The sequence below is a fragment of the Pseudomyrmex gracilis genome, unplaced genomic scaffold, assembly GCF_002006095.1.
Source record: "Pseudomyrmex gracilis isolate BER0280 unplaced genomic scaffold, ASM200609v1 scaffold_14, whole genome shotgun sequence".
Lineage (NCBI taxonomy): Eukaryota > Metazoa > Arthropoda > Insecta > Hymenoptera > Formicidae > Pseudomyrmex > Pseudomyrmex gracilis.
The window spans coordinates 515,654-539,129 of record NW_018020598.1 but is presented as its reverse complement, the minus strand read 5'-3'; the positions used below and the strand labels follow the sequence as shown (position 1 = coordinate 539,129).

Below are 23,476 nucleotides of genomic sequence, written 5' to 3'. Positions count from 1 at the left end.
CTCCTACTCCTGAAGCTACCTTCATCACAGCGTTATACACCGTAAAAAAAACGCACGTACGCGATGCAAACACCCCCGAGAGAGAAGTTCACAGAGGGAGAAACGAAAGAGGAATAGAGGGTATATAAACACATGGGAGAGAAATGGTAGGGGACTTGTGAAGAAGAAGAGACTCGGGAGAAGCTTTCATCGTAATGAAGTATTTCTGCCGCTTGCCGAAGCCTTGAAGAAGAGGCATCAACTTTCTTCGTGCGCGTTAGAGAGACGACTCTTGTCGAGTTTTTGTAATCTTTTTCGAAAACAGGTCGCTTATCCCACAGTTCTACGGAACAATTTAATTTAATTATTCGACCAACGTCGTCTCCGTCGGCGTTTCGCAAACCTTGCTTATTCGTGTCGTAAAAAACTGAAGCTCTTTCGCAAAAAATCAGTATTTACTGAAAGAAGATCTGCTTTTGCATAAAATATTTAACAGTCGTTAAAAGTCAGAAACGAATTTTTTTTCTTGAGTCGATTGCATTAAGAAAATAACAACGATGCTCGACGTCAGCTGAAACGTTAATAATGATCGTAATTTTTCGACAGCGCGATTAGCTTCGAATACAAAACTCGAATAAACTAACAATTGTTTAATATTGTGACTGTCGAAACAGAGAGAATTATCACCTAGCTTTCACAAATCTTTCACGGCGGAAGTAAACTCGATCGCGTTTAAGGCAACCATTCATCGATTCACATGATACGTGAGAAGGGAAATAATTCGCGGAGAACCTCGAACGCGTTGCGCTTTACCTATGTCCTATAGAATCGCGAGAACAATGACGCCTGGCGCGACAAAGGCGATATAGTATAGATATATATATTTATATATATACATATATATATATATACATATATATAGTATATATATAACACGTGTGCAGGTACACGCATCTTCTCCCCTTGTGCGCGCGTGATTAAAAATGATCGTCCCCGAGCGAGCTTAAAGCTCCCGTTCCCTTAAAAGCAGCTCTCTCTCCGTCACTACTTTGAGCCGCTCTTTGTGTCACAAAGGCGAAAATCTCCGCCGTTCCACTTCGAGATACTCATGAACGAAATCCGTTTCTTCAGCGAATTTTGCAAGAAGAGGTTCGCACGCGGAAAGGTTTGCGAAAGATTAAGAGAACACAAGAGTGCAGTTGCAAGTACAACGTTTATTTCTGAGATATTTTCACCAATAAAAACGGTTTGAAAAAAAAAACCGAAAAACTCTTTGTAACATGTACATAAATAATCTTGAATCAAATTTTTTGGGGACATCTTAAAAGCGAGATACGTAGATTTTATATATTTGATTTGATTTGATTTGAATAGAAAACAAATTTTGCCGCAACATTATGGCCATTTCTGGAGAGTTTGGAAAGGTGCTGCTATATAAAAAAAAGACCCAAAGATTCAGAATTGAGAGGGATAATAACGACGTCAGAATATATATATATTCAAAGTTTTACTATAAAATAATCATCGTGCGTCAAAGACTATTTGGTTGTACGACGACTGTGTTAAATCACATAAGAGATATCCCAAGATTGTATTCGCCACGAGAAGAAAGGATGAAACTGCCGTTTGCCTCGCAAAGGGTCCTGAAAATCGAGTATATAGCGAATAATACGCGTGCCTTCCAGGCATCTTCTTAATTGGTACGATACGACGCCGGTAACGAGAATAACGGCGCCATTGTTTTCGCGCCGTAAGAAAAGGTAAAGGCTATTAGCGTAGCACGCGAAGAGGACTCGAGATAGGATTTCCCTTTAGCCGTGTCGCTTTATTTAACGACGTAATTATACCGCACGTCGGCCGCTGAATGGTATTTAATGAAATCCCGCGGCTATTATCGAACGTAACGCTTATCCGATGACGTATGTCTCTCTCTCTGACGTAAGCGTATGAGAATTATAAGCATATATATATATATACATATATACGCAGTGCAACATCAATGCCGTTTGAAAACACGATACTTTTGCGTGTCCCTCTCGAACGTGTGTGTAATTCTCGTCGCGAATAGGAAGAATTCTCGCGCGTTTTCTGTAAGCCTGAGAATTCAGCGGTTACTGGTTTTTTTTTTTTTTTTTTTTTTTTTTTTGTAATTGGGTCTTCATTATTAAACAGAGTGCTTTATGCAAGAATTACATTACCAATGAATTTGAAAACTGCCTGTTCCAGCAAATTTAATTGATAAATATATTTAATGATATGCGATCTTTCATACTAAAACGCACGCATTGATTGTCAAACATTGGTGTGCTTTGTATTAATTGCGCTGATAACAATTTAAGCACTTCTGAAAGAAAAACATCGAGACAAGAAAGCGCATGTTACATGTTGCATGTATTATACAATCAAACAAATGTTTTGTTTTCAATTTGTGTACGGATTATCGATTATTGAAATTAAACTAACGACAGTAATTTCGCAGCCCGAGTGCGGAAGAGAGTGCGAGTAGGGATATATTCTGAGTCTAACCTGTGCCGTTGAAGTAAATAATTCACTTTTTTTTTATTTTATAGTCTTAAGTTTGTTTTTCAAGTTGAAAAAATTGGAGTTTTTGTTTTACACACATATTTTATATTCCATGCGATTTGTGTTTAAACGCTTTCAGGAATTTCAGAAGGGTTTCATTACGCGAAGACGAAGAGAGAAGCGAATCGCGAATCGTTTTTAACCCCTACATTGCCTTCCAACCGCTCCACTACCTCGTCTTCCGCCAGCGCGGCGAGCTGATTGTTTTGCACAGAATTAATTACCACTTGTTGTCGGCCGTCACCGAGGCGCGCACAAAGCGCGAAGCCCCGGCTCTGGCATTCTAGAAACGGAACTCGCTGGATACGACACCGACCCAGACACCGGCTGATACAACGGCGATACAATATTCTCCGGAGGGGGTTTGCACTGCTCTACGCCAACAATGGCTGCCACGTTGGCGGGACACGGTCGTCTCACGACGAGACGCTAGCTTGCAGCTCGTAGATTTATTTTACCGGAGAATTTGGTAGCAAAGAGACAAAAAAATTGCAACTTGAATGATATAACTTGTCACGGTTCTTCAACTCAACATAACGATCAACAAATTAACGGAACGATGCAAGAACTCCATCATCTGACATATAATTTGAGTAACAGCCCAGGTCCAAGTCAACAAATTGGCAAATCGTGTATGCAAATTTGCCTTTGGAGTTCAAAAACGCGGCGACAGCTTCCGTTCACGCAAAGAGGTATCTCTGCTTTCTATTTACAGTATGTCTTATCCAATCGATACACGTTTTCCCGTCTGAAAGACAGGTGGCACGGTCGAACAAGAAAGGGGTGGATGGGTAAGTGAAGGCGGTATACGAGAGGTGGGCGAGGTTCGACGTATTTGTTTAGAACAAAGGCTTCCCGGGACTGATGGTATTAGTAAGTTGGCATTCGCGGGCAATACTCCTTCGTTCTCTCTCTTTCCTTCTTTCTGGGACGACGATGACGACAACGACGACGACGACGACGACGACGGTGGCGGCTACACCGACGCCGACCACGATCGACAACGAGGAGCGGGCTTTAAAGCACAATAGCACCCGCTTTTCAGTCCTTTCGCCGGCGGACAATGCCGTTTATTTAACATCGTTTAAAAGTACAAAGCCTGTTAATTAATGGACGAGAGCGGCAAAGGGAAAGACAGAGAAGAAGAATTGGCAGAGGAGAAAAGGAAGGAGAGAGATCACACCGGCGTGGCCGTGACGTCGCTCTCGTTTCTGCGACACGACCAATGTTGTTAAAGAAAAGCCGACAAAGAATATATGTTGATAGTGGATTGTCGATTTTATTTCAAGTAGTTCATTATTTCTCTCGTGACGAAAGAAAAGAGAAAAAACCACAGAATTCGGCGATGCGAAATTCTGGTAATTTACATTAATATCTCACGTTGAAATACGTTGAAGGGAAATGAATTGTTGTTTGAGACACAGACAGAGAAGACAGTGAAAAGACGAAGTGATCGGCAATGCAGTTACCGCATCGTCGATCGATCGACGCTCTCCCTCCAACCCTTCCCGAACTTGTCCCCAACGATGAAACGTGGAAATTGGAAAACGTTTCCTGCGTTTCCTGTTAGCACAAGGGTTTGACTCAACTTGAAGCGTTGTCGAACTTGCATCGTCAGGATTACGAGTAACAAAAAAAGAAATATACATCTGATGTTAAAAATACATGCGCCCTTTGGAGAAAAAAACTGCCAAAAAAACTGTCACGAAACTGTCAAGAAACTCTCAAAAAAACTCACCAAAGATTGTCACAGAATGTGTGCAAAAGAAACAGTCGCTGCGCTCTTTAATATCTTACATGTCCACTTTTTCACTTTTAAATTTGACAAATTTTTGAAAACCGTTATATTTCCAGGATAATTAATCTAATTCTAACATGATACTTGCTTAAATTGATTGCATCATTTGTTAAACAAAAAAATTATTTGTTTCCAGAAAATAATAACAAAAATAATCATGTAGTCAATTACAACAAAAAATCGATTGCGTATTTACGATCTAATTAGCACGCAATAAAAATTTGTTGCAGGAGCAGAATGGAAACTTCTCACAGAGGACGAGAAACGACCGTTTATCGATCAAGCAAAAAGACTACGTGCTCAGCACATGAAGGAACACCCGGATTACAAATACAGACCACGACGGAAGCCGAAAACTCTACGTAAAGAGGGTTATCCTTACAGTATTCCATATCCGAGTGTTCCTATGGATGCTCTTCGAGCGGGCAAGTCATCTCTAAGTTTCATCTATTTTATTCTATTACAAATTAATAATATTAATTAAATTCCCGAGTCGAAATTTAGCGTCTACATTGAACCTCAATTCCTTTTTTTTTATGTAGGAGTAAGAGAGAAAGTAGATCCTACTTTGACGCTGCTATACGTCCGAAATTTCTTTTTTTTCTGCTAAAGTTTTAAAGTAGGGTTCAATTCTCAGATCAGGCTGCGCATTGCAGGCTCTGATAGGCTCAAAATAGGCTCTGATAGATTCAAAGTAGGAATAAGAAAAAAAGTAGATGCTGCTTTGACGCTGCTATACGTCCGAAATTTCCTTTTTTCAAAAATTGAGGTTCAATGTAGACGCTAAATTTCGACTCGGGTTATTTCAGTAAAAATTAAAAACCGCATGTGATATAGTTTAACTTTTAAAAGGCCGGCCGAATTTAGTGATTCTCTAAATCTGCACGATAACTTCATTTACGACATACGTTACATGTGCATACAAGTTTTGAGTATTAAATACACAAGATTTCAGAAAAAAGTGTCGGCCCTGTAAAAGTTAAAATGCTTGAAAAATTACAATATTGCTCGTATTTCAAATATAAATGATAGCATGTTTAACAAAGATTTACTTTAATTTATTTTATTTTTTGTTTGAACAATGTTTTTATAATGTAATTTATTTTTGTTTTATCATTTGTGATTTGTATTTATTTTTTGTGATTTGTACAAAAAGATGTTTGTTGTTTTTTTTTATATTTTTTCTAAATAATTCTAAATTCTTGTTTTTTTTTTCAATTCTTTTTTAATCATTTTGCGAAAATTATTTTGTTTGGACAATGTTTTTCTAATGTGACTTATTTTATCATTTGTGATTTGTATTTATTTTTTGCGATTTGTACAAAAAGATTTTGTTGTTTTTTTTTATATTTTTTCTAAATAATTCTAAATTCTTGTTTTTTTTTTCAATTCTTTTTTAATCATTTTGCGAAAATTATTTTGTTGCAATGTAGCAAAGTGGTGTGTGTTGTTGTAAATATTGCACTTCCTGCAGTTGCGTAAACACTCGTGCCCAAACACTTGCGTTGACGTCACGTCTGTCGGTAGTTTATTGTGACAATTGAGCGGACATAATGAAGGCGAGCGCAAAAGCGGTAGAAGAATACAGAAAACGAGCTATGCGCTACCAATTTGTTTAATTAACACGAAGCGAAGGCGCAAACGCATTATGCATGGTGAATGCGAGGATTTGTAATTTAATAATTGCACTCTTTTTGTGACGCCATCACAAAGGACGGGGCGCGCGTACGAGCTCGTTATTTGCATTACATCGTAATACAACGCGCATTTTTCAAGCAAACTCGATATTTGCTTATTCATACTTTTTGCTTATTCATCATTTTGATCATCTTTTTTATAACCCGACAAGCGTTGTTCTTTCTGGCTTTTATTTCGACGGCTTTCGAATATATTTGTATCTCGAGTTACAACTTATAAATTATTGTCATTGTGTAATTCGCCGCGTAGGCGAGTTTACGCGATATCCTCTCTTCTATTGGAGAAATTATTAATTCCAGCAATGGTGATATCTTTTTTTTTTTCATACGGGTTTAAGTGTCTTCAGCCACCTACACGGTATTTTTGGCTATATGACACACATTATCTTCTCGATCGTTGAATCTATACTTTTCACATATCTTTCTTTCGTTCTCTAATCTCTGTGCAGTAGTAAGCGCTTTTACCAATCGGTACACAGCCGTCTATCACAGGCTCGTGTTCATGTTTGACGTGACTAAGACCCGTTTTTGGAAGAGATTAAATTCGAGATTAAATTTTAATCGAATTAATTATTAGATCCGATTCAGTTCGTCTTTCAACCGGTCAACTCGATTGAAAGAGACCGGCACGGAAAAAATCCTAAGGTGTTGATCGGATTCGAGAACTCGGGACCTCCATGTTCGCAGCCCTTACACTCAGTCCGCGAGACCAGTGTGCCGGTCAGCAATGATGTCGCGATTAAGGCTGGAGTTTATTTCGACGCCCACGCGATCTTCTCTGCGAAAAGCGATTGGTAATCTCCGATTTATATATATATATCGAAGACGCAGAAGTCTCTTCTGCTCCTCCCGTTTGTATCTCTTTTGAACGCATTTCCTTCTCTTCAATGATATCTCTTCCCATATTCACATTTCTATTCAGGTTTGAATTGAAATTCCTGCATGGTTTATACATAGATACTTTTGAGCAAGAAACACGCGCAAGAAATACAATATATTCGCAAGCCGAAGAGATAATTGAACGAATAATTAAAGATTTTTTTCTTATCGAACGAAATATAATTAAAATATAATTAAGATATAAGTGCATCTTGTAGTTTTTTCCTCAAGTTTTTGTGTTTTTATGTTTGTTTGGTTTTCTTTTTGGTCATTTATGCTTTCTCACGATCGTATTTATACGATACGATGATACGTGCATAAGACAAGCATGAGAGGGATAAATTATCGGTTTAAAGTTGAAATGTCAACTCAAATTTTTGTTTATGTAACGCATGCCTGTTAGTCAAAAATGTCAGACAACAATTATTAGTTTGAAATAATTATCATTTCTGGTGTTAATGTAATATCTTGATAACAATTTATAAAATGACACTAACGCGGTTCAAACCCGAAAAAACATCTTTGTATGTTAATACATTTATGACAGTTGTAATGCATCAGTTTTGTACAATAATTTAGACTTGTTTATTATTTATTTACAAGCATAATAATCATATACAATGCTCAAAAATAAATTAAATTAATAAAGATCATTGAACAAAAGAAAAGAACATAATATATGTTTACTCGTCTACTATAGTCTGATATTTTTGTAATTTTTAGCTCTTGTATTTGCATAAAAAAGAAAAAAGAAAGAAAAAATAATTAAAAGGCCGATACGAGCAGTAAATACAGGATGTTCGTGTATAAATATAAGTCTTTATTCCAAAAACACATACGTTTCGGTCCTCAATTTTGGACCTTCTTCAGTGTAATAAACATCTAATGACAATAATAGATAATTAGCGCAAAAGATACATCGTAATAAAATACAAAAAAAACAAATTAATAAAATTCACTCAATTAAAAAACAAATTAGATCACAACATCACTAAAATATAAAGTAAATGATGTCAATCGTGTATGACAACGAATTACAAATACTGTGTACTGACAAGAAAACATAACAACCAGCAAATATATAAAAGTATCCCCACTATATGATCAGAAGATCAAAAGTTCACATTAGGTCGAAAAACATGTTTATAAAAGTAACAGTCTAAACATTTGATTTATACAATTCAAGTAAAGAGAAATAAGGTTTCAACGAGTCAGTATCCGACATTACATTTAACGGATTATCCTGCAACTTAATGTGGAGCATTTCAGAAACTAATCTCTTATAAAGAGATAGGTGTGTTTTTGGAATAAAGACTTATATTTATATATATACACGAACATCCTGTATTTACTGCTCGTATCGGCCTTTTAATTATTTTTAACTTTTCACGAGCGATTGATTGATCGATTAAAAAAGAAAAAGATAAGAGAAATACATATTTTTAAGGACATAAATTATCAGAGTAAATATATTCTTTATATATATAGGGAGCTGTTCTTTTTGTTTTTTCAACGAATGACAGATTTACGATCACGAGTGTTTGCAAAGGCAAAAATGCTAGGCGTGACCACCAAGTCGTGGACTTTTGTATAATACCTCGGGAACTTGAGACAATTCAATAAATAATGAGCCAGCGACATGTTTATGCGCTCGCGTGCCGATGTCCAATGAATCCACGAGCAGACACGCTTCGCAAAGTAGTTTCCTTCGGCTTTACCGCGCCGAAGGGAAATTATTCGAGAATTTATTCTAGCGCTCCTTCACCTTTTCCGCTCTATCTTTGTGAATGTTGAGATATCAGATTGATTTGACATTGAGAAGACATATTCATTACATTAATGCAACATATAATAATTACAACATATATTAAAATCAAAAATCTTGAAAAGAGAAAAGTTATGATAAAGATAGTTGGACACAAACTTCGATTTTTTATTATTTTCTTTTTTTTACAACAAAAACTTTTGATGCCAAAAATTTGAATAGTTTTAACGTCTGTTTTTTCTCTATCACGAGGAATTTCATAATATGATGAAGAATTGTACACAAAACTAATTAACAAATATCAGTAACAATCAATAACAATATGTCAGTCTGCATTTTTATATCAAATCATACGTTTCAAATTGTCGAATTTCAAAATCTAATTAAAATCTAAAGTCTTATCTACTAAAATCTTATCTAAAGTTACATTCTAGTGATTACAGAATAAATGAATAAATATTTACTAAAAATTAATGGAAGATATAATGGGTGATTCTCTGTGAATGTGTAAATTTTATTTTCATTTTTGATAAAATAAAAAATAATTATTATTAAACTAACGGATAGCGACGACTTATGAATATATTTAAAAAAGGCGGAAATATCTGCAGTTCTTGCATGGGGACATCCACGGAGATTACAATTTAATGCTAAACTTATACAAAACTACTTATATAATGATTTTTAAATTTTATTTTTATAGTTAAATAGTGTAGAAAAGAGTATTCTCGCGTTCTAATAGAGCTGGTCAGGAAATAAAATTGTATTATACAAAAAAGTTATTTTGAAAGAACACAAATATGCGTGTTTTTTGAGAGAATCACCCATATATTAAAATCAAAAATCTTGAAGAGATATAAGAAAAGAGATAAAGATATCTGGATACAATCGATTTGCGAAGTGCTGAGCTAAAATATCTTATAAGAAACTACTTACATTCTAAACCTAACATTTTTTTGTATTTTTTGCATTTTAAAAATTTAAGTTTATGCTTACTGCGCCATTTTTTTCTTAAATTTAATTCTCAGATACATAAAAACTACGCACATGATGCACATAGTTGTTTTATAATGTACATGATAATGTATACATTTTGTCAACAAATTACTAATATATACATTTTGTCAACAAATTCTAAACTTAACATAAAGCTGAGAATATGAGAATTTAAGTTTATGATTTTACTAATTCTAAACTTAGTCTTATTTCAAGTCAGTAGTAGATAGATACTTCGTGAAATTGTCAATCAATAATTAAAAATAGGCCGATACGAAGTAATATACAGGATGTGTTCGTGTGTGAAGTAAATTTCTTTATTTAAAAAAGCCAAACGTTTCGTCTCCTATATACACGCTCTAATAAATGCTACAGCTGACCACGAAACTCAGATGGAAAATAGAAGCACAACAGGCAAGAAAAATAAGAAGAGAGAGAGAGAGAGAGAGAAATATATATATATATATAAAGTATTGACATGTTTAAATAAATTTATTAGTTGCCAAGTAAATGTATATTGATACAAGAGATGTATGTCAGTGCACGATGAGCGAGCAAACGAACTGGATGTAATTATGATAGTAAGGATGTAACGGGTTTTCGTGAGCGCTATTTTTCTCTATATGATATGATCATATAAGAAAATTTTTTTATAGATAGTATATATTTGTCCAGCAAATTTTACATTCATTCTTTCTAAAAATTTCATAAGAGTAACGTTCGAGAACGTAACTGCTCGAGCTGAATTTTGAAATGAGATGCGATGTGTATAGAGAAAACCAAGCACAACAAAAGTTTTTGTGTTTGGATTTAAATTATTATGCAAAAAAAAGTCACAACGTACTTGAACAATATTTAGGTTTTTAATCGCAGGTTTGTGTCGTTTATCCCCGCGCTTTCGTGGGAATTTTAAAATCGCGTATGTAATTCGCAATTCAGAAAGTACGAAATAAAAAGAACAACAACAAAAAACAAAACATTAAGAAGAGGACATTCTTGACGAAAGGAAATTTAACGAGATTCATCATATAAGGTAAGTTAAGTTAATAATAAGTACATGGTTAAACATAAGTACACATGGTTTATCACGTAACAAGGTAAGCTACAGTAATATATGCCTGTGACTAGTTGATTAACTCATGAAATAATCGATATTTGAGATCAGTACATAAACGACTGTTTTGTATTGATTGCAATGAAACTTTATGCAATTATTTCGCATCTCAGCTCGAACAATAACGCTATGTTGTGATTTGTTAAATCCGTTTCATCTTTAGAAATTCGTCGTCGTCATGGATTGATAAATCTTAAAAAACTCAACGTTAATCATTTTCCTCCGAATTACGTTAAAATCAATTCGCTGAAACAAAGCGAATGACCAACATTATCTAGTCGCTATCGATCGCTCAATAATGGAGCTTTATCGAAGGCTTTGTTGATAATCGATAAGGCACCCAAAGTACATTTTACATCTCTTTTTTACTTCTCTCTCTCTTTTTTCTCTAAACAAATAATAAATAATAACGACAAAATGGAGGAAAAGCAGAGACCTGGTTCTGGTGTATATGGTTATGGTGATTAATATCAGATAGATCTGATATTAATCACACTGAAAAAAAGCAGGTTTTTGTTGAGATTATCAAAGTTTGGTAATCTCAAAATTTGATTTTCAGAACACTGTATTTGGTTTGATTTACCAAATTTTTGGTCAATCTCAACACAAAACTGTTTTTTCAATGCACCACAAAAATTCTATTCTGACAGAAAATCTGACTGTTCAGATATATAAAGATATATATTATACATTTATATACAATAATATTCTAAATATTAATCTTTTAAAAACAGTATATTTAGCTTGGTTTAATTTTTTTCTTTTGTTTTAAACGATAAAATTTTAATGTTAAAGAAAAGTTTTATTTTGGTTTAAAACATTATTTTTTTTATTTTGAGAAAAACTCTCTAAAACTAACTAAAAACACTGAATTTTTGTGTTAAAATTTGAATTCTAGTTCTAGTTTCTAGCTCTAAGTTTCTCGATACTAAGTAAGTGTTACAGGTGTTACATTATAGGCTCCATATTCACAGGAATGGCCGCAGGTAGCATGGGACAAGCGGGAATATCATCCTATTACGCTCCTGCAGCGTATGGACAACTTTCCAACATGGCAGCAGCCGCAGCAGCGGCTGCACAACAATCTGCTGCTGCTATGTCTGGTCTTGGCGCACCACCTCAGGTGAATATATTTCTAAACAGTGTACATGTATGTGTGTATGTGTATGGATTTGATATGAGAATTTGATATGGATTTGATATAAGAAACTGAAGATTTGATATGGATTTGATATAAGAAACTGACATTCTATTTCAATCACGTTGTAAATTGAAAGAAGGTATATTGTTTAATGTTTATATTACTTGATGTCAGTTTTTTAACTTTATTACAAGTCGACAGTATGTCATGTGAACTACGTTTGACTTTAACTTAAAAAAGAAGACACACACGATTTCTTCGGAATGCATTTTTGATAAAATAACAAATGTCATAAAGATTGGATCAATGAATGTTAGATGTGTCTGATCAGAAACATTTTTTCCACAATATTATGCAACAAAGAACGTCATTTCTGTTATTTCAACGCAAATGTGACTTTGGCCTTAAGGGAAGAAATTAATGCGTTTTCTTCGTTCCTATTAATATTAAGCCGCCAATATTTTGCACGTCACAATCACAAATCCATTTATCTCGAAGACAATTGCTTAACTTGGATATATATCGAGTCCGCGAGACAGATCGCTGCGCCGGACCGCGTAAATAAAGGAAAAGGAAAGAAGAAAAAGAGGAGACGGATCATTCGCGCGCGCGCGCGCGCGCAAAACGCGAGAGGAAGAGTCGATTCTAGAGAGAAGAGGAAGGATGAGGGTGGAAGAGCGGAAGGTAACACGGGAGAGAGGATGAGTGTAGGTACGTTTCATTCGTTGTCGCAACAAAGGAGCCCCCGGGTGGCTTCGCAAACAGAAACCGGAGACTGTGGTCTGTGTATGAATTTCCGCAGCTGGCTACGAGAGACAAACAGATAGCTAGTTATTTCTGCATTCAACAGCTGAATGGCCGACGCGTCTGGAACGACGCACCGGCGCGATACAAGCGACCATTATTGGCGAACACCGACGGCGAGCAGCATGCTTGAAGAATTCTAACGTTATCTTCACCCGACCGAGTTCGAGAGTTCTTTCTCTTTCTCGTCATCCATCCATCAGCAGCAGCATAGAAAGAAGAAAAATTACAGAAATCTTGAAAAAAAGAGAAAACAATAAAACACAGTCTTTTTTTGCCAAGTAAAGACAGTCGAAAGATTCTTTATTGTGACAACAATATTTTCCGTCAACAAGAAAACACAAAATTTAAAATATTCTTAAATTTATATTTAAAAGCTTACAACAACAAGAAAGTAAAAGAAAATGTCATATATTTCGTACATGTATTTCTTATCCTGTGCACTTATCAAAAAAAAAAAAAAAAAAACAACAATTTTGTAATTCTTAATTAAGCCCTACTACGCGCCACTAAAGTGACTTCCCGTAGCGACTAAGCGACGTTCTAGAACGAATAGTCACACGAGTGGCTCTCTTCGCATTTCGCGACAGAGCTGTCCGTTCCGGACTAGCTCAGCTGTAACAAAAGAGCTAAATTTCACACTTAAAAACGTGTATATATATGTTAATTAACTTGGAAATTAAAAGAAAATAATTTCGGTACATTTATGTATTTCAATGCAAAGCGTTGAAGTTATTGCTTTGCATAATGAGTACTCTGTCATACATTTGCCAATTATTTTTGGCAAGTTATTATTGGTATAATTGGCCAATTATTTCAGCCAATTATTTTTACTTCATTATTCGTTGTGTTTTAAATTGTTGTGTGTGTGTCTGTTAATTTGTTTTGTTTATGTGTACATTATTTGTGTACACACTACATTATTATTATATAATTAAACTTTGTTACAACTAATCTTTGTGTTTCTTTTTTGTACATCACATACAAACGAACACTTGCTAATATAATTAATATCGCGCTTCTGCGAAACAGTAGTAAAAAGGATACTACGGCATAAAATACAAGAAACAAAAAACAAGTTTGGTCAGGCAGATTTCATCCGTCCTGTATTCCTAAAAGATGTACGAAAAATAAAAAACAAGAATTGTGCTTCAAAAAAAAAGAAAGCAAGGCGAGAATCAGCATGTGTATTCCCGATTCTATAATTCGTGGACGAATGAAGAACCATGCAAGATCCTTTGTCGGATCGTTAAGCGGCTTTGTCCGGATGATTTACATCCAGTCTTAGCAATGCTAAGTTTCTCCCGCCTGCTACAACCAATTGATTATAGCTCAGCTTCTCTCACACCTCGGGACCCTTTCCTTTCCATCTTCCTCTTTGCCCTTCACCTGTGATCCGCTACAACGGCGAGTCCGGAAATGAAAAAAATTTCTTTGCGACGCACGTCACGTTTTGATTGAGATGATTTTTTGATTATTTTTATATAGAATTATGTAAATATATCTATTCACAGTGTTGGCGCAAGAATACAATTTTCATTTCAATCTTCATTTTTAAATTAAAATACAAAGCAGTCCATTTTTTTGACACAGATGCGCGAATGTTAAATTGTAAAATTACACGTGCACATGGTAAATATGCAAACCTTTCGTCACATATCCGTTTCGTCTGTTCCTGTCATTGTCACAATCCGTTCCTTCATCTATGCCGTCGTTCTAGGAGACTTAATTATCCAGCTGCAATGTCGCTGTTAAAGAGGACAATGACACCATATACCATTCGCCTCTGTTTTCGCTCACAAAAGAGCTGGCATTCTCCTTTCGCGCCATGTGTCGTCGAAGTCGAGAGCGAAAGAGAATGAGCACACTTTATTTTCCAAATGGCCTCGAAGAGGTGGGAGAGCACAGAGAGAACAAGAAAGTCAACTCCCTCGCATTATGTCACGATCCTCGATATTATAGCCGCTTCAATATTTTGGCAAGGATTCGTTTCGGAAAATCCGCTCGTGTTAAAATGTCGACGAAATACGTTTCTATGTTACAAGGCTGTCGCTATTTTGTGAGATTATGATTTTTTTTTATCAATTGATGTGATAATAACCGATTGTAATATTACAAATTGTGTGATAAACGATATTATTTTTTTTTCTATTATCAAGTTAATTAAAATATACAGAATATCTCGAAGTCAATCACTCGTGAGGTGATTGGAGACTCAAAAACAAGAGAAAAGATGCTACCTCCACGTGATGCATCCCGGATAATACCAAACCAGCCCGCCACTTTTATTTGACTTTAGTTATATGTTATAAAACTCATATACTAATCATTTCTTTTTTTAATTTTGATCAAAAATTCGAAACACAGCAACTTTCAACAGAAGACTGACAATAACTCAAAAACAACGCGTTTCCGCGAAAGTATGTTCATATGTCAATGCGATCAGCTGTGTTCAAGGCCGTTCCTTGACCTACATTTGCGAGCGATAAGTCGCGTAAGCCATAGAATTAGGTAAACATTCGAATACGGCGAAGTTTTGTGATACAGCGATCGCGACGGGATTAAAAAAATAAAAAAATAAAAAATAACACAACTATTTGTTAAATATTTCGGCTATTTCATCTGTTCCAGGTGATGACTTCTATGGATGCAATGAAATACGGAGTTGATCCAGATAAATATCGAGCTGCATACATGTCGCATCCCACTAGTACCAGTCTCGCAATGAGCATGTACCCGGATCCTAAATACCTGGATTCCAATCCCAAACCGTATTTGGACCGAAGCTATTTGGATTCGGCAAAGGCGTATTTCGAACAATCAAAGCTTTACATGGATCAAAAACCGCTTGGGATTGATTACAATCGGCCAAATTACGAACCGAATAAGCTCTATGAAGAATCCAGTCCAGGAAGCGTGGTCGGAAGTGGACCTACGAGGTCACCAGCTGCGGAATCTCCGGACACAAGCAAGCACCACGAAAGAACGGCGGATCAAGGATCGTCCAGCACAAGTTCGACGTCGACGTCATCAGCCGCGAGTCCAGGTGCATCTCTGCCAGCTTATTACCCAGCGCCTACTCAGGCGTTGCTACCTCCACAGGTGGGTCAGGCGTATGGTGGTTACTCGACAACACAACCACCAAACGATATTGTTCGGCGACCGTTGACGGTCATCTTCTGACCCGATAGGCCGTAGTTTTGAATTAAAGAAATCGTTTCGTTTTCGATTCGACTCGCTTGAATCGCGAGTTGAAAGAGAATGTCAAACGTCACAAGTCTGACGATTTGATTTCTCTCGAAATATCCTGATAGCATTTATTCAAAACAGATTTTGTCAAACATCCACAAAAAATGTGGAATATGGAATTAGTTGATTCCGTGCAGTGAGCTCAGATCTGAGCGGGCAAAATTTAAATATTGATGATTTTATTAAATCAAAACCAATTGCCAAACATCAAGTTAACGTGTAGTGAAGTTGTGAACTGTGACTCGTTTACGTGAGTCAGATAGTTGAACAAAGGAAAGAAAGAGAGATCGGAAGATAATTATATTGTGATATTATTTGCAAACATATAATGGTAGAACGTGATAATTTGATTATTTTAAAAATTAACTTGCTTATTTATACTACGAAATTAATTTTTTTAACAAGAAATATATAAGGCCTTACGAGCCATTCGCAGGATGTTTGTGCGGAAACTGTGCGTGTACAGTCGGCGTCAATGAATCGTTTCGTAGCCCCGGGAGCTAGGGGTAAGAGAGACGGTATTCCCTAGGAGTAAGTACTGCCAACGGGCGCCGCACTAACTAACTGTAGCAGATTTCGATGAATTGACCAATTACAATATTTACTGCTAGGGAATACCGTCCCTCGTATATACATGTAACGAATTCTACTTGTAAATTTTTACAAGTAAGTGTTTTTTTGAATTGAAATCTCAATTCTTAAATTCATACGGAATGCTGGATTTGCATCTCACATATGAAAAACTCCGGGATACCCCCCTAACTAATTTTAAAAGCGAATGGCTCGTAAGGCCTTATATATTTTTTGTTGACAATTTCAACGAGCCTTAAGTCTTAATTGTTATTTTTTTAAGTTTTGGTCGCCTAAATCTTGAATTCGGCTCACTGTGCAACGACTTGTTCGCGTTGTTTACACTTTTTTATCATTTTTGCACTTGAAATACGACAGATATTGTTGCGAAATGTGCATCTACACCCAGTAACAAAAAATGACAATTTAATCGAAAGAAAGTCTTGATCTCTGAATATTTTGACGAAATTTTGTAGATTTGTAAATAAAGTACGAGTTTGCAAGAATCTCTTAAACTTCTTTTTTTTTCAAGTCGAGTAATCGCAACAATATTATTTATGTTCATATTTTGGAAAGACAAAGACAACAAACTAAAGTGCAAACTAAGTGTAAGCAATACGAAGATCTACATCTGTACGTCACAAAACAGTCTGAAATTGCATGAAAACATGCCAAAAGTTTCGCGCATTTTGTGTGAAAATAATAGTGTTTAGAGACAAATCAAGAGATTCGATTTTGCTTGATAAAGTACATCTAAAATACAGAGTGTATTATTAGATTATTAACCTTTTCGCTCCGGGACTGGTCCATATATGGACCAGCAAGAAAAGCGAACGTAATAGATGTTTATAAGGTCAATTTAATGCACTAAATTTAGGAAAAAAATTGAAAAAAATCCTGGTTACTTCTTTGACCTTCAAAATTAACTTTGAAGGGGGAAGATAGCAGGTTATTATTAACTTTTTCAGCTAAAATGCGAGGTCAATTTTAAAGGAAAAATCCCCGGAGCGAAAAGGTTAAGTATGAAATTTGACAAATATATACAGATATAAAATATACACAATGGGAGAAGTTTTTGTCAAAAAATAAATGATAAATATGCAAATCAAGTAAAAGTAAAGACCTTGTGAAAAAGTCAAATTTAAGAGTTGAGAACCAATGCGAAGTGAATACAAGTTGATATTGTAAAGAAGTAAATTTATTTAATCGCCAAACGTTTCGATCACAAGTTCGGTTTTCGATTTTTTTTACAGATAGTTTATTTTTACAGATATTTTTTTTTTCTTATATTGAAGGAAGTTTATTTATACAGATATTTTTTTCCTTATATTGGAGGCGGATAATGTTTTGGTTTAATATAAAAAAAAACACTTGTATAGGTTCCGGTAAATGCGTAAAAAACATACGTTCGCGAATTTTAAATTCACATCTGCTCCGTGAACATTTAATATGCCTATGAATAATATCTAGAGTAAAGTATTAAAGTTCTAAAACTTCAAATTGTCATATTTTCTAAACCACAAGGCCGTCCCCCCGCAAAAATTTTAGAAATTTCTCAGTACGATCTGCAATATTTTTAAAGCGCATCGAAATCAATGAGGCGTGACTTAAAATGCATATCTCCCAAATAAATATAATAATTAATTACTAATAATTAGTAGATTTGCTGAATGTGTGTGTATAAATATATTTTTAAACGTGCAAAATACACATAGAAATTCATTCAAATTGTATTCAGTTCGGATATTTGTCTGAGATGCTTAATTTGCATTTTATAAATAATTAATTTTTTTATGATTTGATATTTGAATAAATAATTAATTTAGACCAGGTTCGCCGATGGTTCACAGATGGTGGTGGTTTCTTAAAGAAATTATATAGGGTGACTCACACATATATGCTAAATGGAACGTTTCGATAAATTTGGACCATCGGCAAACCTGATTTAAATTAATTTATTTATAATTCATTAAATCGTTTTTTATTTCAACAAATAATTAATAATCATTGCTTATAGAGTATTTCTCCTATTGAGTCACCGCGCGCTTAGCAATCGTGAGCGAAACTTTTGGACTGTTTCTTCACACTGAATGCATGCTCATTCGCGGATCTTTATAAATTAATACGGAGTAGTCGATTGATATGAACGAGCAATTGATAAGTACTTCGAAACGACTTGACGCATAGATAGCGAATAGCAAATCACATTGCTGTTGTCATTAACAGGTTTCAGATTACATTGTTTAGAAGAACAAAGAAAATATCAGACGACGGCTCATTATCGAAAGTGTTTACTTTGGTAAATAAACACCTTCGGTTTTCGAATTGCTGCATCATCCGTTTTCCAAATACGACTTATTTATTACAAAAAACATAACAGAATGGAAAGAAAAAATATCAGTACAATATAGCTACCGTTTATCACGTCATTAAATGATGAAACTAAGATGCTGTGGCAGTGGACTGTCAGCTAATATCAAAACGAATTTTTACTATCAGTACATCTGGAACGCATTTGCGCATGACTTTTCGAAGAGTGAAAGAATAAGCGACAAGTCGCGTGCAAACTTCCGCTGCACATCTTAGTCATACTGAAATAGCAATGACACTGTTTTTCAATTCAAATTAATCGAAGCAGCAACATATCGAAGACGAGCTGAAAGGAAAAGAGAAAAAACGAAGAAGCAGGAGATAGTACAATACGGTATCAGTACGATGCAGTACATACTGGAAGCAAAGAAGTCATAGAGCTGGAGCAAAGATTAGAGAGACAAAATAGGGACGTGACTCTGATTGTTAAGACACAACTGAAACTATATTCAAGAAAAATAAATTAATGAAAAATTTTTTTTTAACAAAAATAAATATATAAATAAATAGGTCTAAGATGAGTGAAGAAATTCTATTGGTAAGATTCTATACAAATTAATTAGTGGACCCATTGATAATTTATTACAACAGAGGATAATGGATAGATAAAAGATTACTTTAGGAAACATTTCAAAATCAACAATTTGAGTAAGCTTTTTTCGAGCATCAGACTTCACATTGATATCTAAATTGATTTTTATTGAAGATTTTTTATTGAATAATTATATTACAGAATTAAACACCATTGAATCGGACAAACAACAGTATCATCTCGATGCAGCAAGATTATTAAACTTAACTTGACTAACGCTCTATTTCAAAAAACCTGACACCGAAGTCATTACAAATAACAACGAAGACTGGAAGAACTTTCGCTTTGTGACTAATGAATTTGTGACTATATAAGAACTGTCTTGACCTAAATGTGTTAAGAATACATTGTACATAGCCTCTGTGTAAATAATGTAGCAAAAACATGGCTTTTCCGGATTTCTGCACGTAAATATTCGCTTTCTTACCGATTTTCATACCGAAGCGCGCGGACTCGTAACCGTTAAAGAGAAAGCAGTATACAAAATGACGTAAACATCTTTTTTGTTTATTTGCAACTTTAAAACGATCTTCTAATTAATTGTAAATATTAAAGATATTTTTAAATTTAGTAATTTTGTTCATAGAACCCTGCTGTTTTTTTTTGTTTTTTTTTTAATAAAATTTGGGTTTCGGTGAAATGAGCTGAAAATTTAGGATAATGTAGTTTATATCGTCCCGATCACAAATATCCCAATACACACAAAAATGACTAGTCTTTGAGATATAATAAATCAAAAGTTGAGATATTGCAATTTACTCATCAAGTGTGCGCAAAGTCTACTGATCAAAAATATAATTTTCTTCTTTATTCTTTTTCGTGTAAAATTATAATGGAAGGGAAGTGGCCAATTCGAGTGTTGTTGACGGCGATGCGCGACTGATAGACTAGGTTCTTCCTATACTTGCAAACCTTCCTCACACTGAAGAAGACTCTAAATTAGGGGTCGAAACGTTTGTTTCAAAAATTTTTCAAAATAAAGAAGTTTATTGAAGCAAAGATCTGGTTATTACCTCGAATTGGCCACTTCTCTTCCATTATAATTTCCTTTACATAACAAAATTTTTATTGTAACTCCGTCAGGGTTCAAACTGATTGGAAGGCTCGATTCAGTTCGATTTTTTTAATCAAAAATTCATCAATTCCCTGTACTTAAATCAAATCCAAATTTGACTTGAAAGAGACCGGTCGGAAAAATCCGCGCGATATGTGGATTCGAACTCATCATCTCCCGCTCGCAGCCATCACACTCAGGGCCGCGACACCACTGGGCCGACCCTCGATTTCCTCTATATTTAGTTTTCTTATAATCTGTACAGCAGTGTGTATGTCTGTCTGTTATGTGTTAATCTGTGTTTGTGTTCATCTAATCAATGGACGACCGTGCACTAGTCTCGCAGTCTGAGTTCTCAGGAGCTGCAAACGTGGAGGTTCCGCGACTTCAAATTCGCTCATCACTCTAGGATTTTTTCTAGACTAATTTCTTTCAATCAGATAAATCGATTGAATGATGGGTGAATTGAATCAGGCCTCAAAAAGAGATTACACCCGAATTAATTTTCTTTCCAAGGTGATAACCCGAGCACGAGCCCGACACAGATAGGTACGTCCACTGTGAAATACGGCCGTGTATCGCGTGGGAGGAAACTCAATTGTTACTAAAAGCACCTATTTGAAATTTTTGAGTAGGTCTAGGAGCAGTGATGAAACTTCTTACATATACAGACGCTCAATCTGATTTAATGCGAGTGTCTTTTCAGAGTAATATATATCTATTTCGATATCAACAAAAGTTTTTATCAAAATATATTGGGTATATAATTGTACAGATACAAGACATTTACTGTTATAAAACAGTAAATAAAAAATAAAATTAAAACAATTAAAAAAGTAAAAAATAAAAAAAAATTGTTGTACATACATGTATATATGTATATATATATATATATATATATATCCATGATTTTGGATTTCGGAAAATCCCGGCGGTCTAAAAGTTAAACATGTAAATGGTTTTGAGGATCGACGAGTTCTGTTACCAAAATCTCGAATCGCTCGAAGTAATGTGGTGATAAGCTACTTTATTTTCATGAGCATTGTTTATGTATTATAGACTGTTTATATTAGCTCCTATTCTATTGCTAGACACAGTGTGAACGCGCGAAACACTGAGATATTATTTTGCACGTAAATAGACGCTCATTCGCTGATTTTTTTTATTGATGTGTATATTTTCTGCAAGACGGTCATGCTTTGTTCCGTTTCTTTGTGTGTTGGCGAATATGGTGACAATTCAATTCGGTTTTTAATTTTGCAGTTAAGAACCTGCGTGCATAGACATACTTTATTGTTTGTTTATCTATGTTGTCGATTGTTTTGACTCGCTGTACTTGCTGACGCGCATTAAACGGTCTCCGTAATGACTTGTCAGTAGTAATATTGTTAATCACATCAATTAAAAAATTTGATCGAAACGTCTCTAAACAAACCTGCATTAATACATTGCGAATTTGATGTTTGTATATAATGCTGAAGATCAATTTCGTTTCCGAACAAAACGACTTACAGTCGTACTCCTCGAGCATGAAACGACTCGTCGAGTGATTCTTTTCAAACTACTCAGAGAGTTCGCGTCCGCGTCCGCGACATATAATATGATGCGTGAATGGAATTTAACTTTCGGATATAGGTGAAGATGCCGAGACGTTCTTGTTACGTATTAAAAGGATCGCGATTTAATTTGGTTTTGACGAAAATTATATTGTCTTCCTTTTTTTCGGACATTGCTCTATATTGGTTTTGTAGCAATGTTCTTGCATAACTTCGACTTACTAATTGTAAGTGTCGATTTCTTTATATCTCCCGATAACTATCCTTTAGATAAAGATATATAAAAAAAATATATTTACTTCATCTTTTAGGTAAAGTTATCGAGAACTTATCTACAAGTGAAAAAAAATTAAGCTTAAGTCGATTATCCATGTAGTGATAACTACGTAAAATGACATACGTTGTATATGTCACGTGGTGTGTATATACATATATACATACGCACAAAAAAACAATTAAAAAATTAAAAAATTAAAAAATTAAAAATTAAAGACCGTAGCCACAACAGCACACATGTACACAATTGTACATGTGTTGCGGCTACGTTTCAATATTTATTGCTCAGTATTAGAAAGTACAGCAGATTAGATTAGTTTTACTTTTAGATGTAGTTAGGTTTTAGATTTCGGTTTTTAGATTTAGTTATATTTATTCACATATTTANTTCGAAATTACTACGTGGTGTGTATATACATATATACATACGCACAAAAAAAACGATTAAAAAATAAAAAAATAAAAAAATTAAAACTTAAAAATTAAAAAACGTGGCCACAACAACACACATGTACACAATTGTATACAATTGTACACGTGTTGCGGCTACGTTTCAATATTTACTGCTCAGTATTAGAAAGCACATGTAATTAGTTTTACTTTTAGATGTAGTTAAGTTTCAGATTTCGGTTTTTAGATTTAGTTATATTTATTTACATATTTAATTCGAAATCACTACGTGGTGTGTATATACATATATACACACGCACAAAAAAACGATTAAAAAATAAAAAAATTAAAAAATTAAAAAATTAAAAAATTAAAAAATTAAAAAATTATAAAATTATAAAAAATTAAAAACTTAAAACACGTAGGCACATAACAACACATTTCGATATTCACTGCTCTGTATTAGAAAGTAGATGCTAGATTAGTTTTAGTTTTTTAGAATTAGGTTTTTAGATTTAGTTATTTATTTACATGTTTAATTCGAAGTACATGCTAAATTTTTATCATCGAAACCCAAATTAGCATTACCATCATTATCTTGTTTTTCTTACCGTTTCATGATTATTTCGCAGTTCTTAATATAAGAACATATATATTTATAAA

General features: G+C 34.6%; 1 protein-coding gene across 3 annotated transcripts in view; it reads left to right on the top strand.

Moving 5' to 3' along the window:
- LOC109863857 (transcription factor Sox-19b) overlaps positions 1 to 23,126 on the top strand; it is a 29,528-nt gene extending 6,402 nt beyond the window's left edge. Inside the window, exons 3-7 of one of the 3 annotated variants that reach the window (XR_002251387.1) lie at positions 4,591 to 4,785; positions 11,786 to 11,934; positions 15,388 to 15,858; positions 18,802 to 19,593; positions 19,679 to 23,125. Coding sequence is in view for 2 of the 3 variants with exons in the window: in XM_020444489.1 (XP_020300078.1) it covers positions 4,591 to 4,785; positions 11,786 to 11,934; positions 15,388 to 15,939 (896 nt within the window). In the remaining variant the exon portion in view is untranslated. Of the gene's footprint in view, positions 1 to 4,590; positions 4,786 to 11,785; positions 11,935 to 15,387; positions 16,405 to 18,801 lie in introns of those variants that run through there. The other 2 variants (XM_020444490.1, XM_020444489.1) reach the window with 2 other exon arrangements.
- The last annotated feature ends 350 nt before the right edge of the window (positions 23,127 to 23,476 follow it).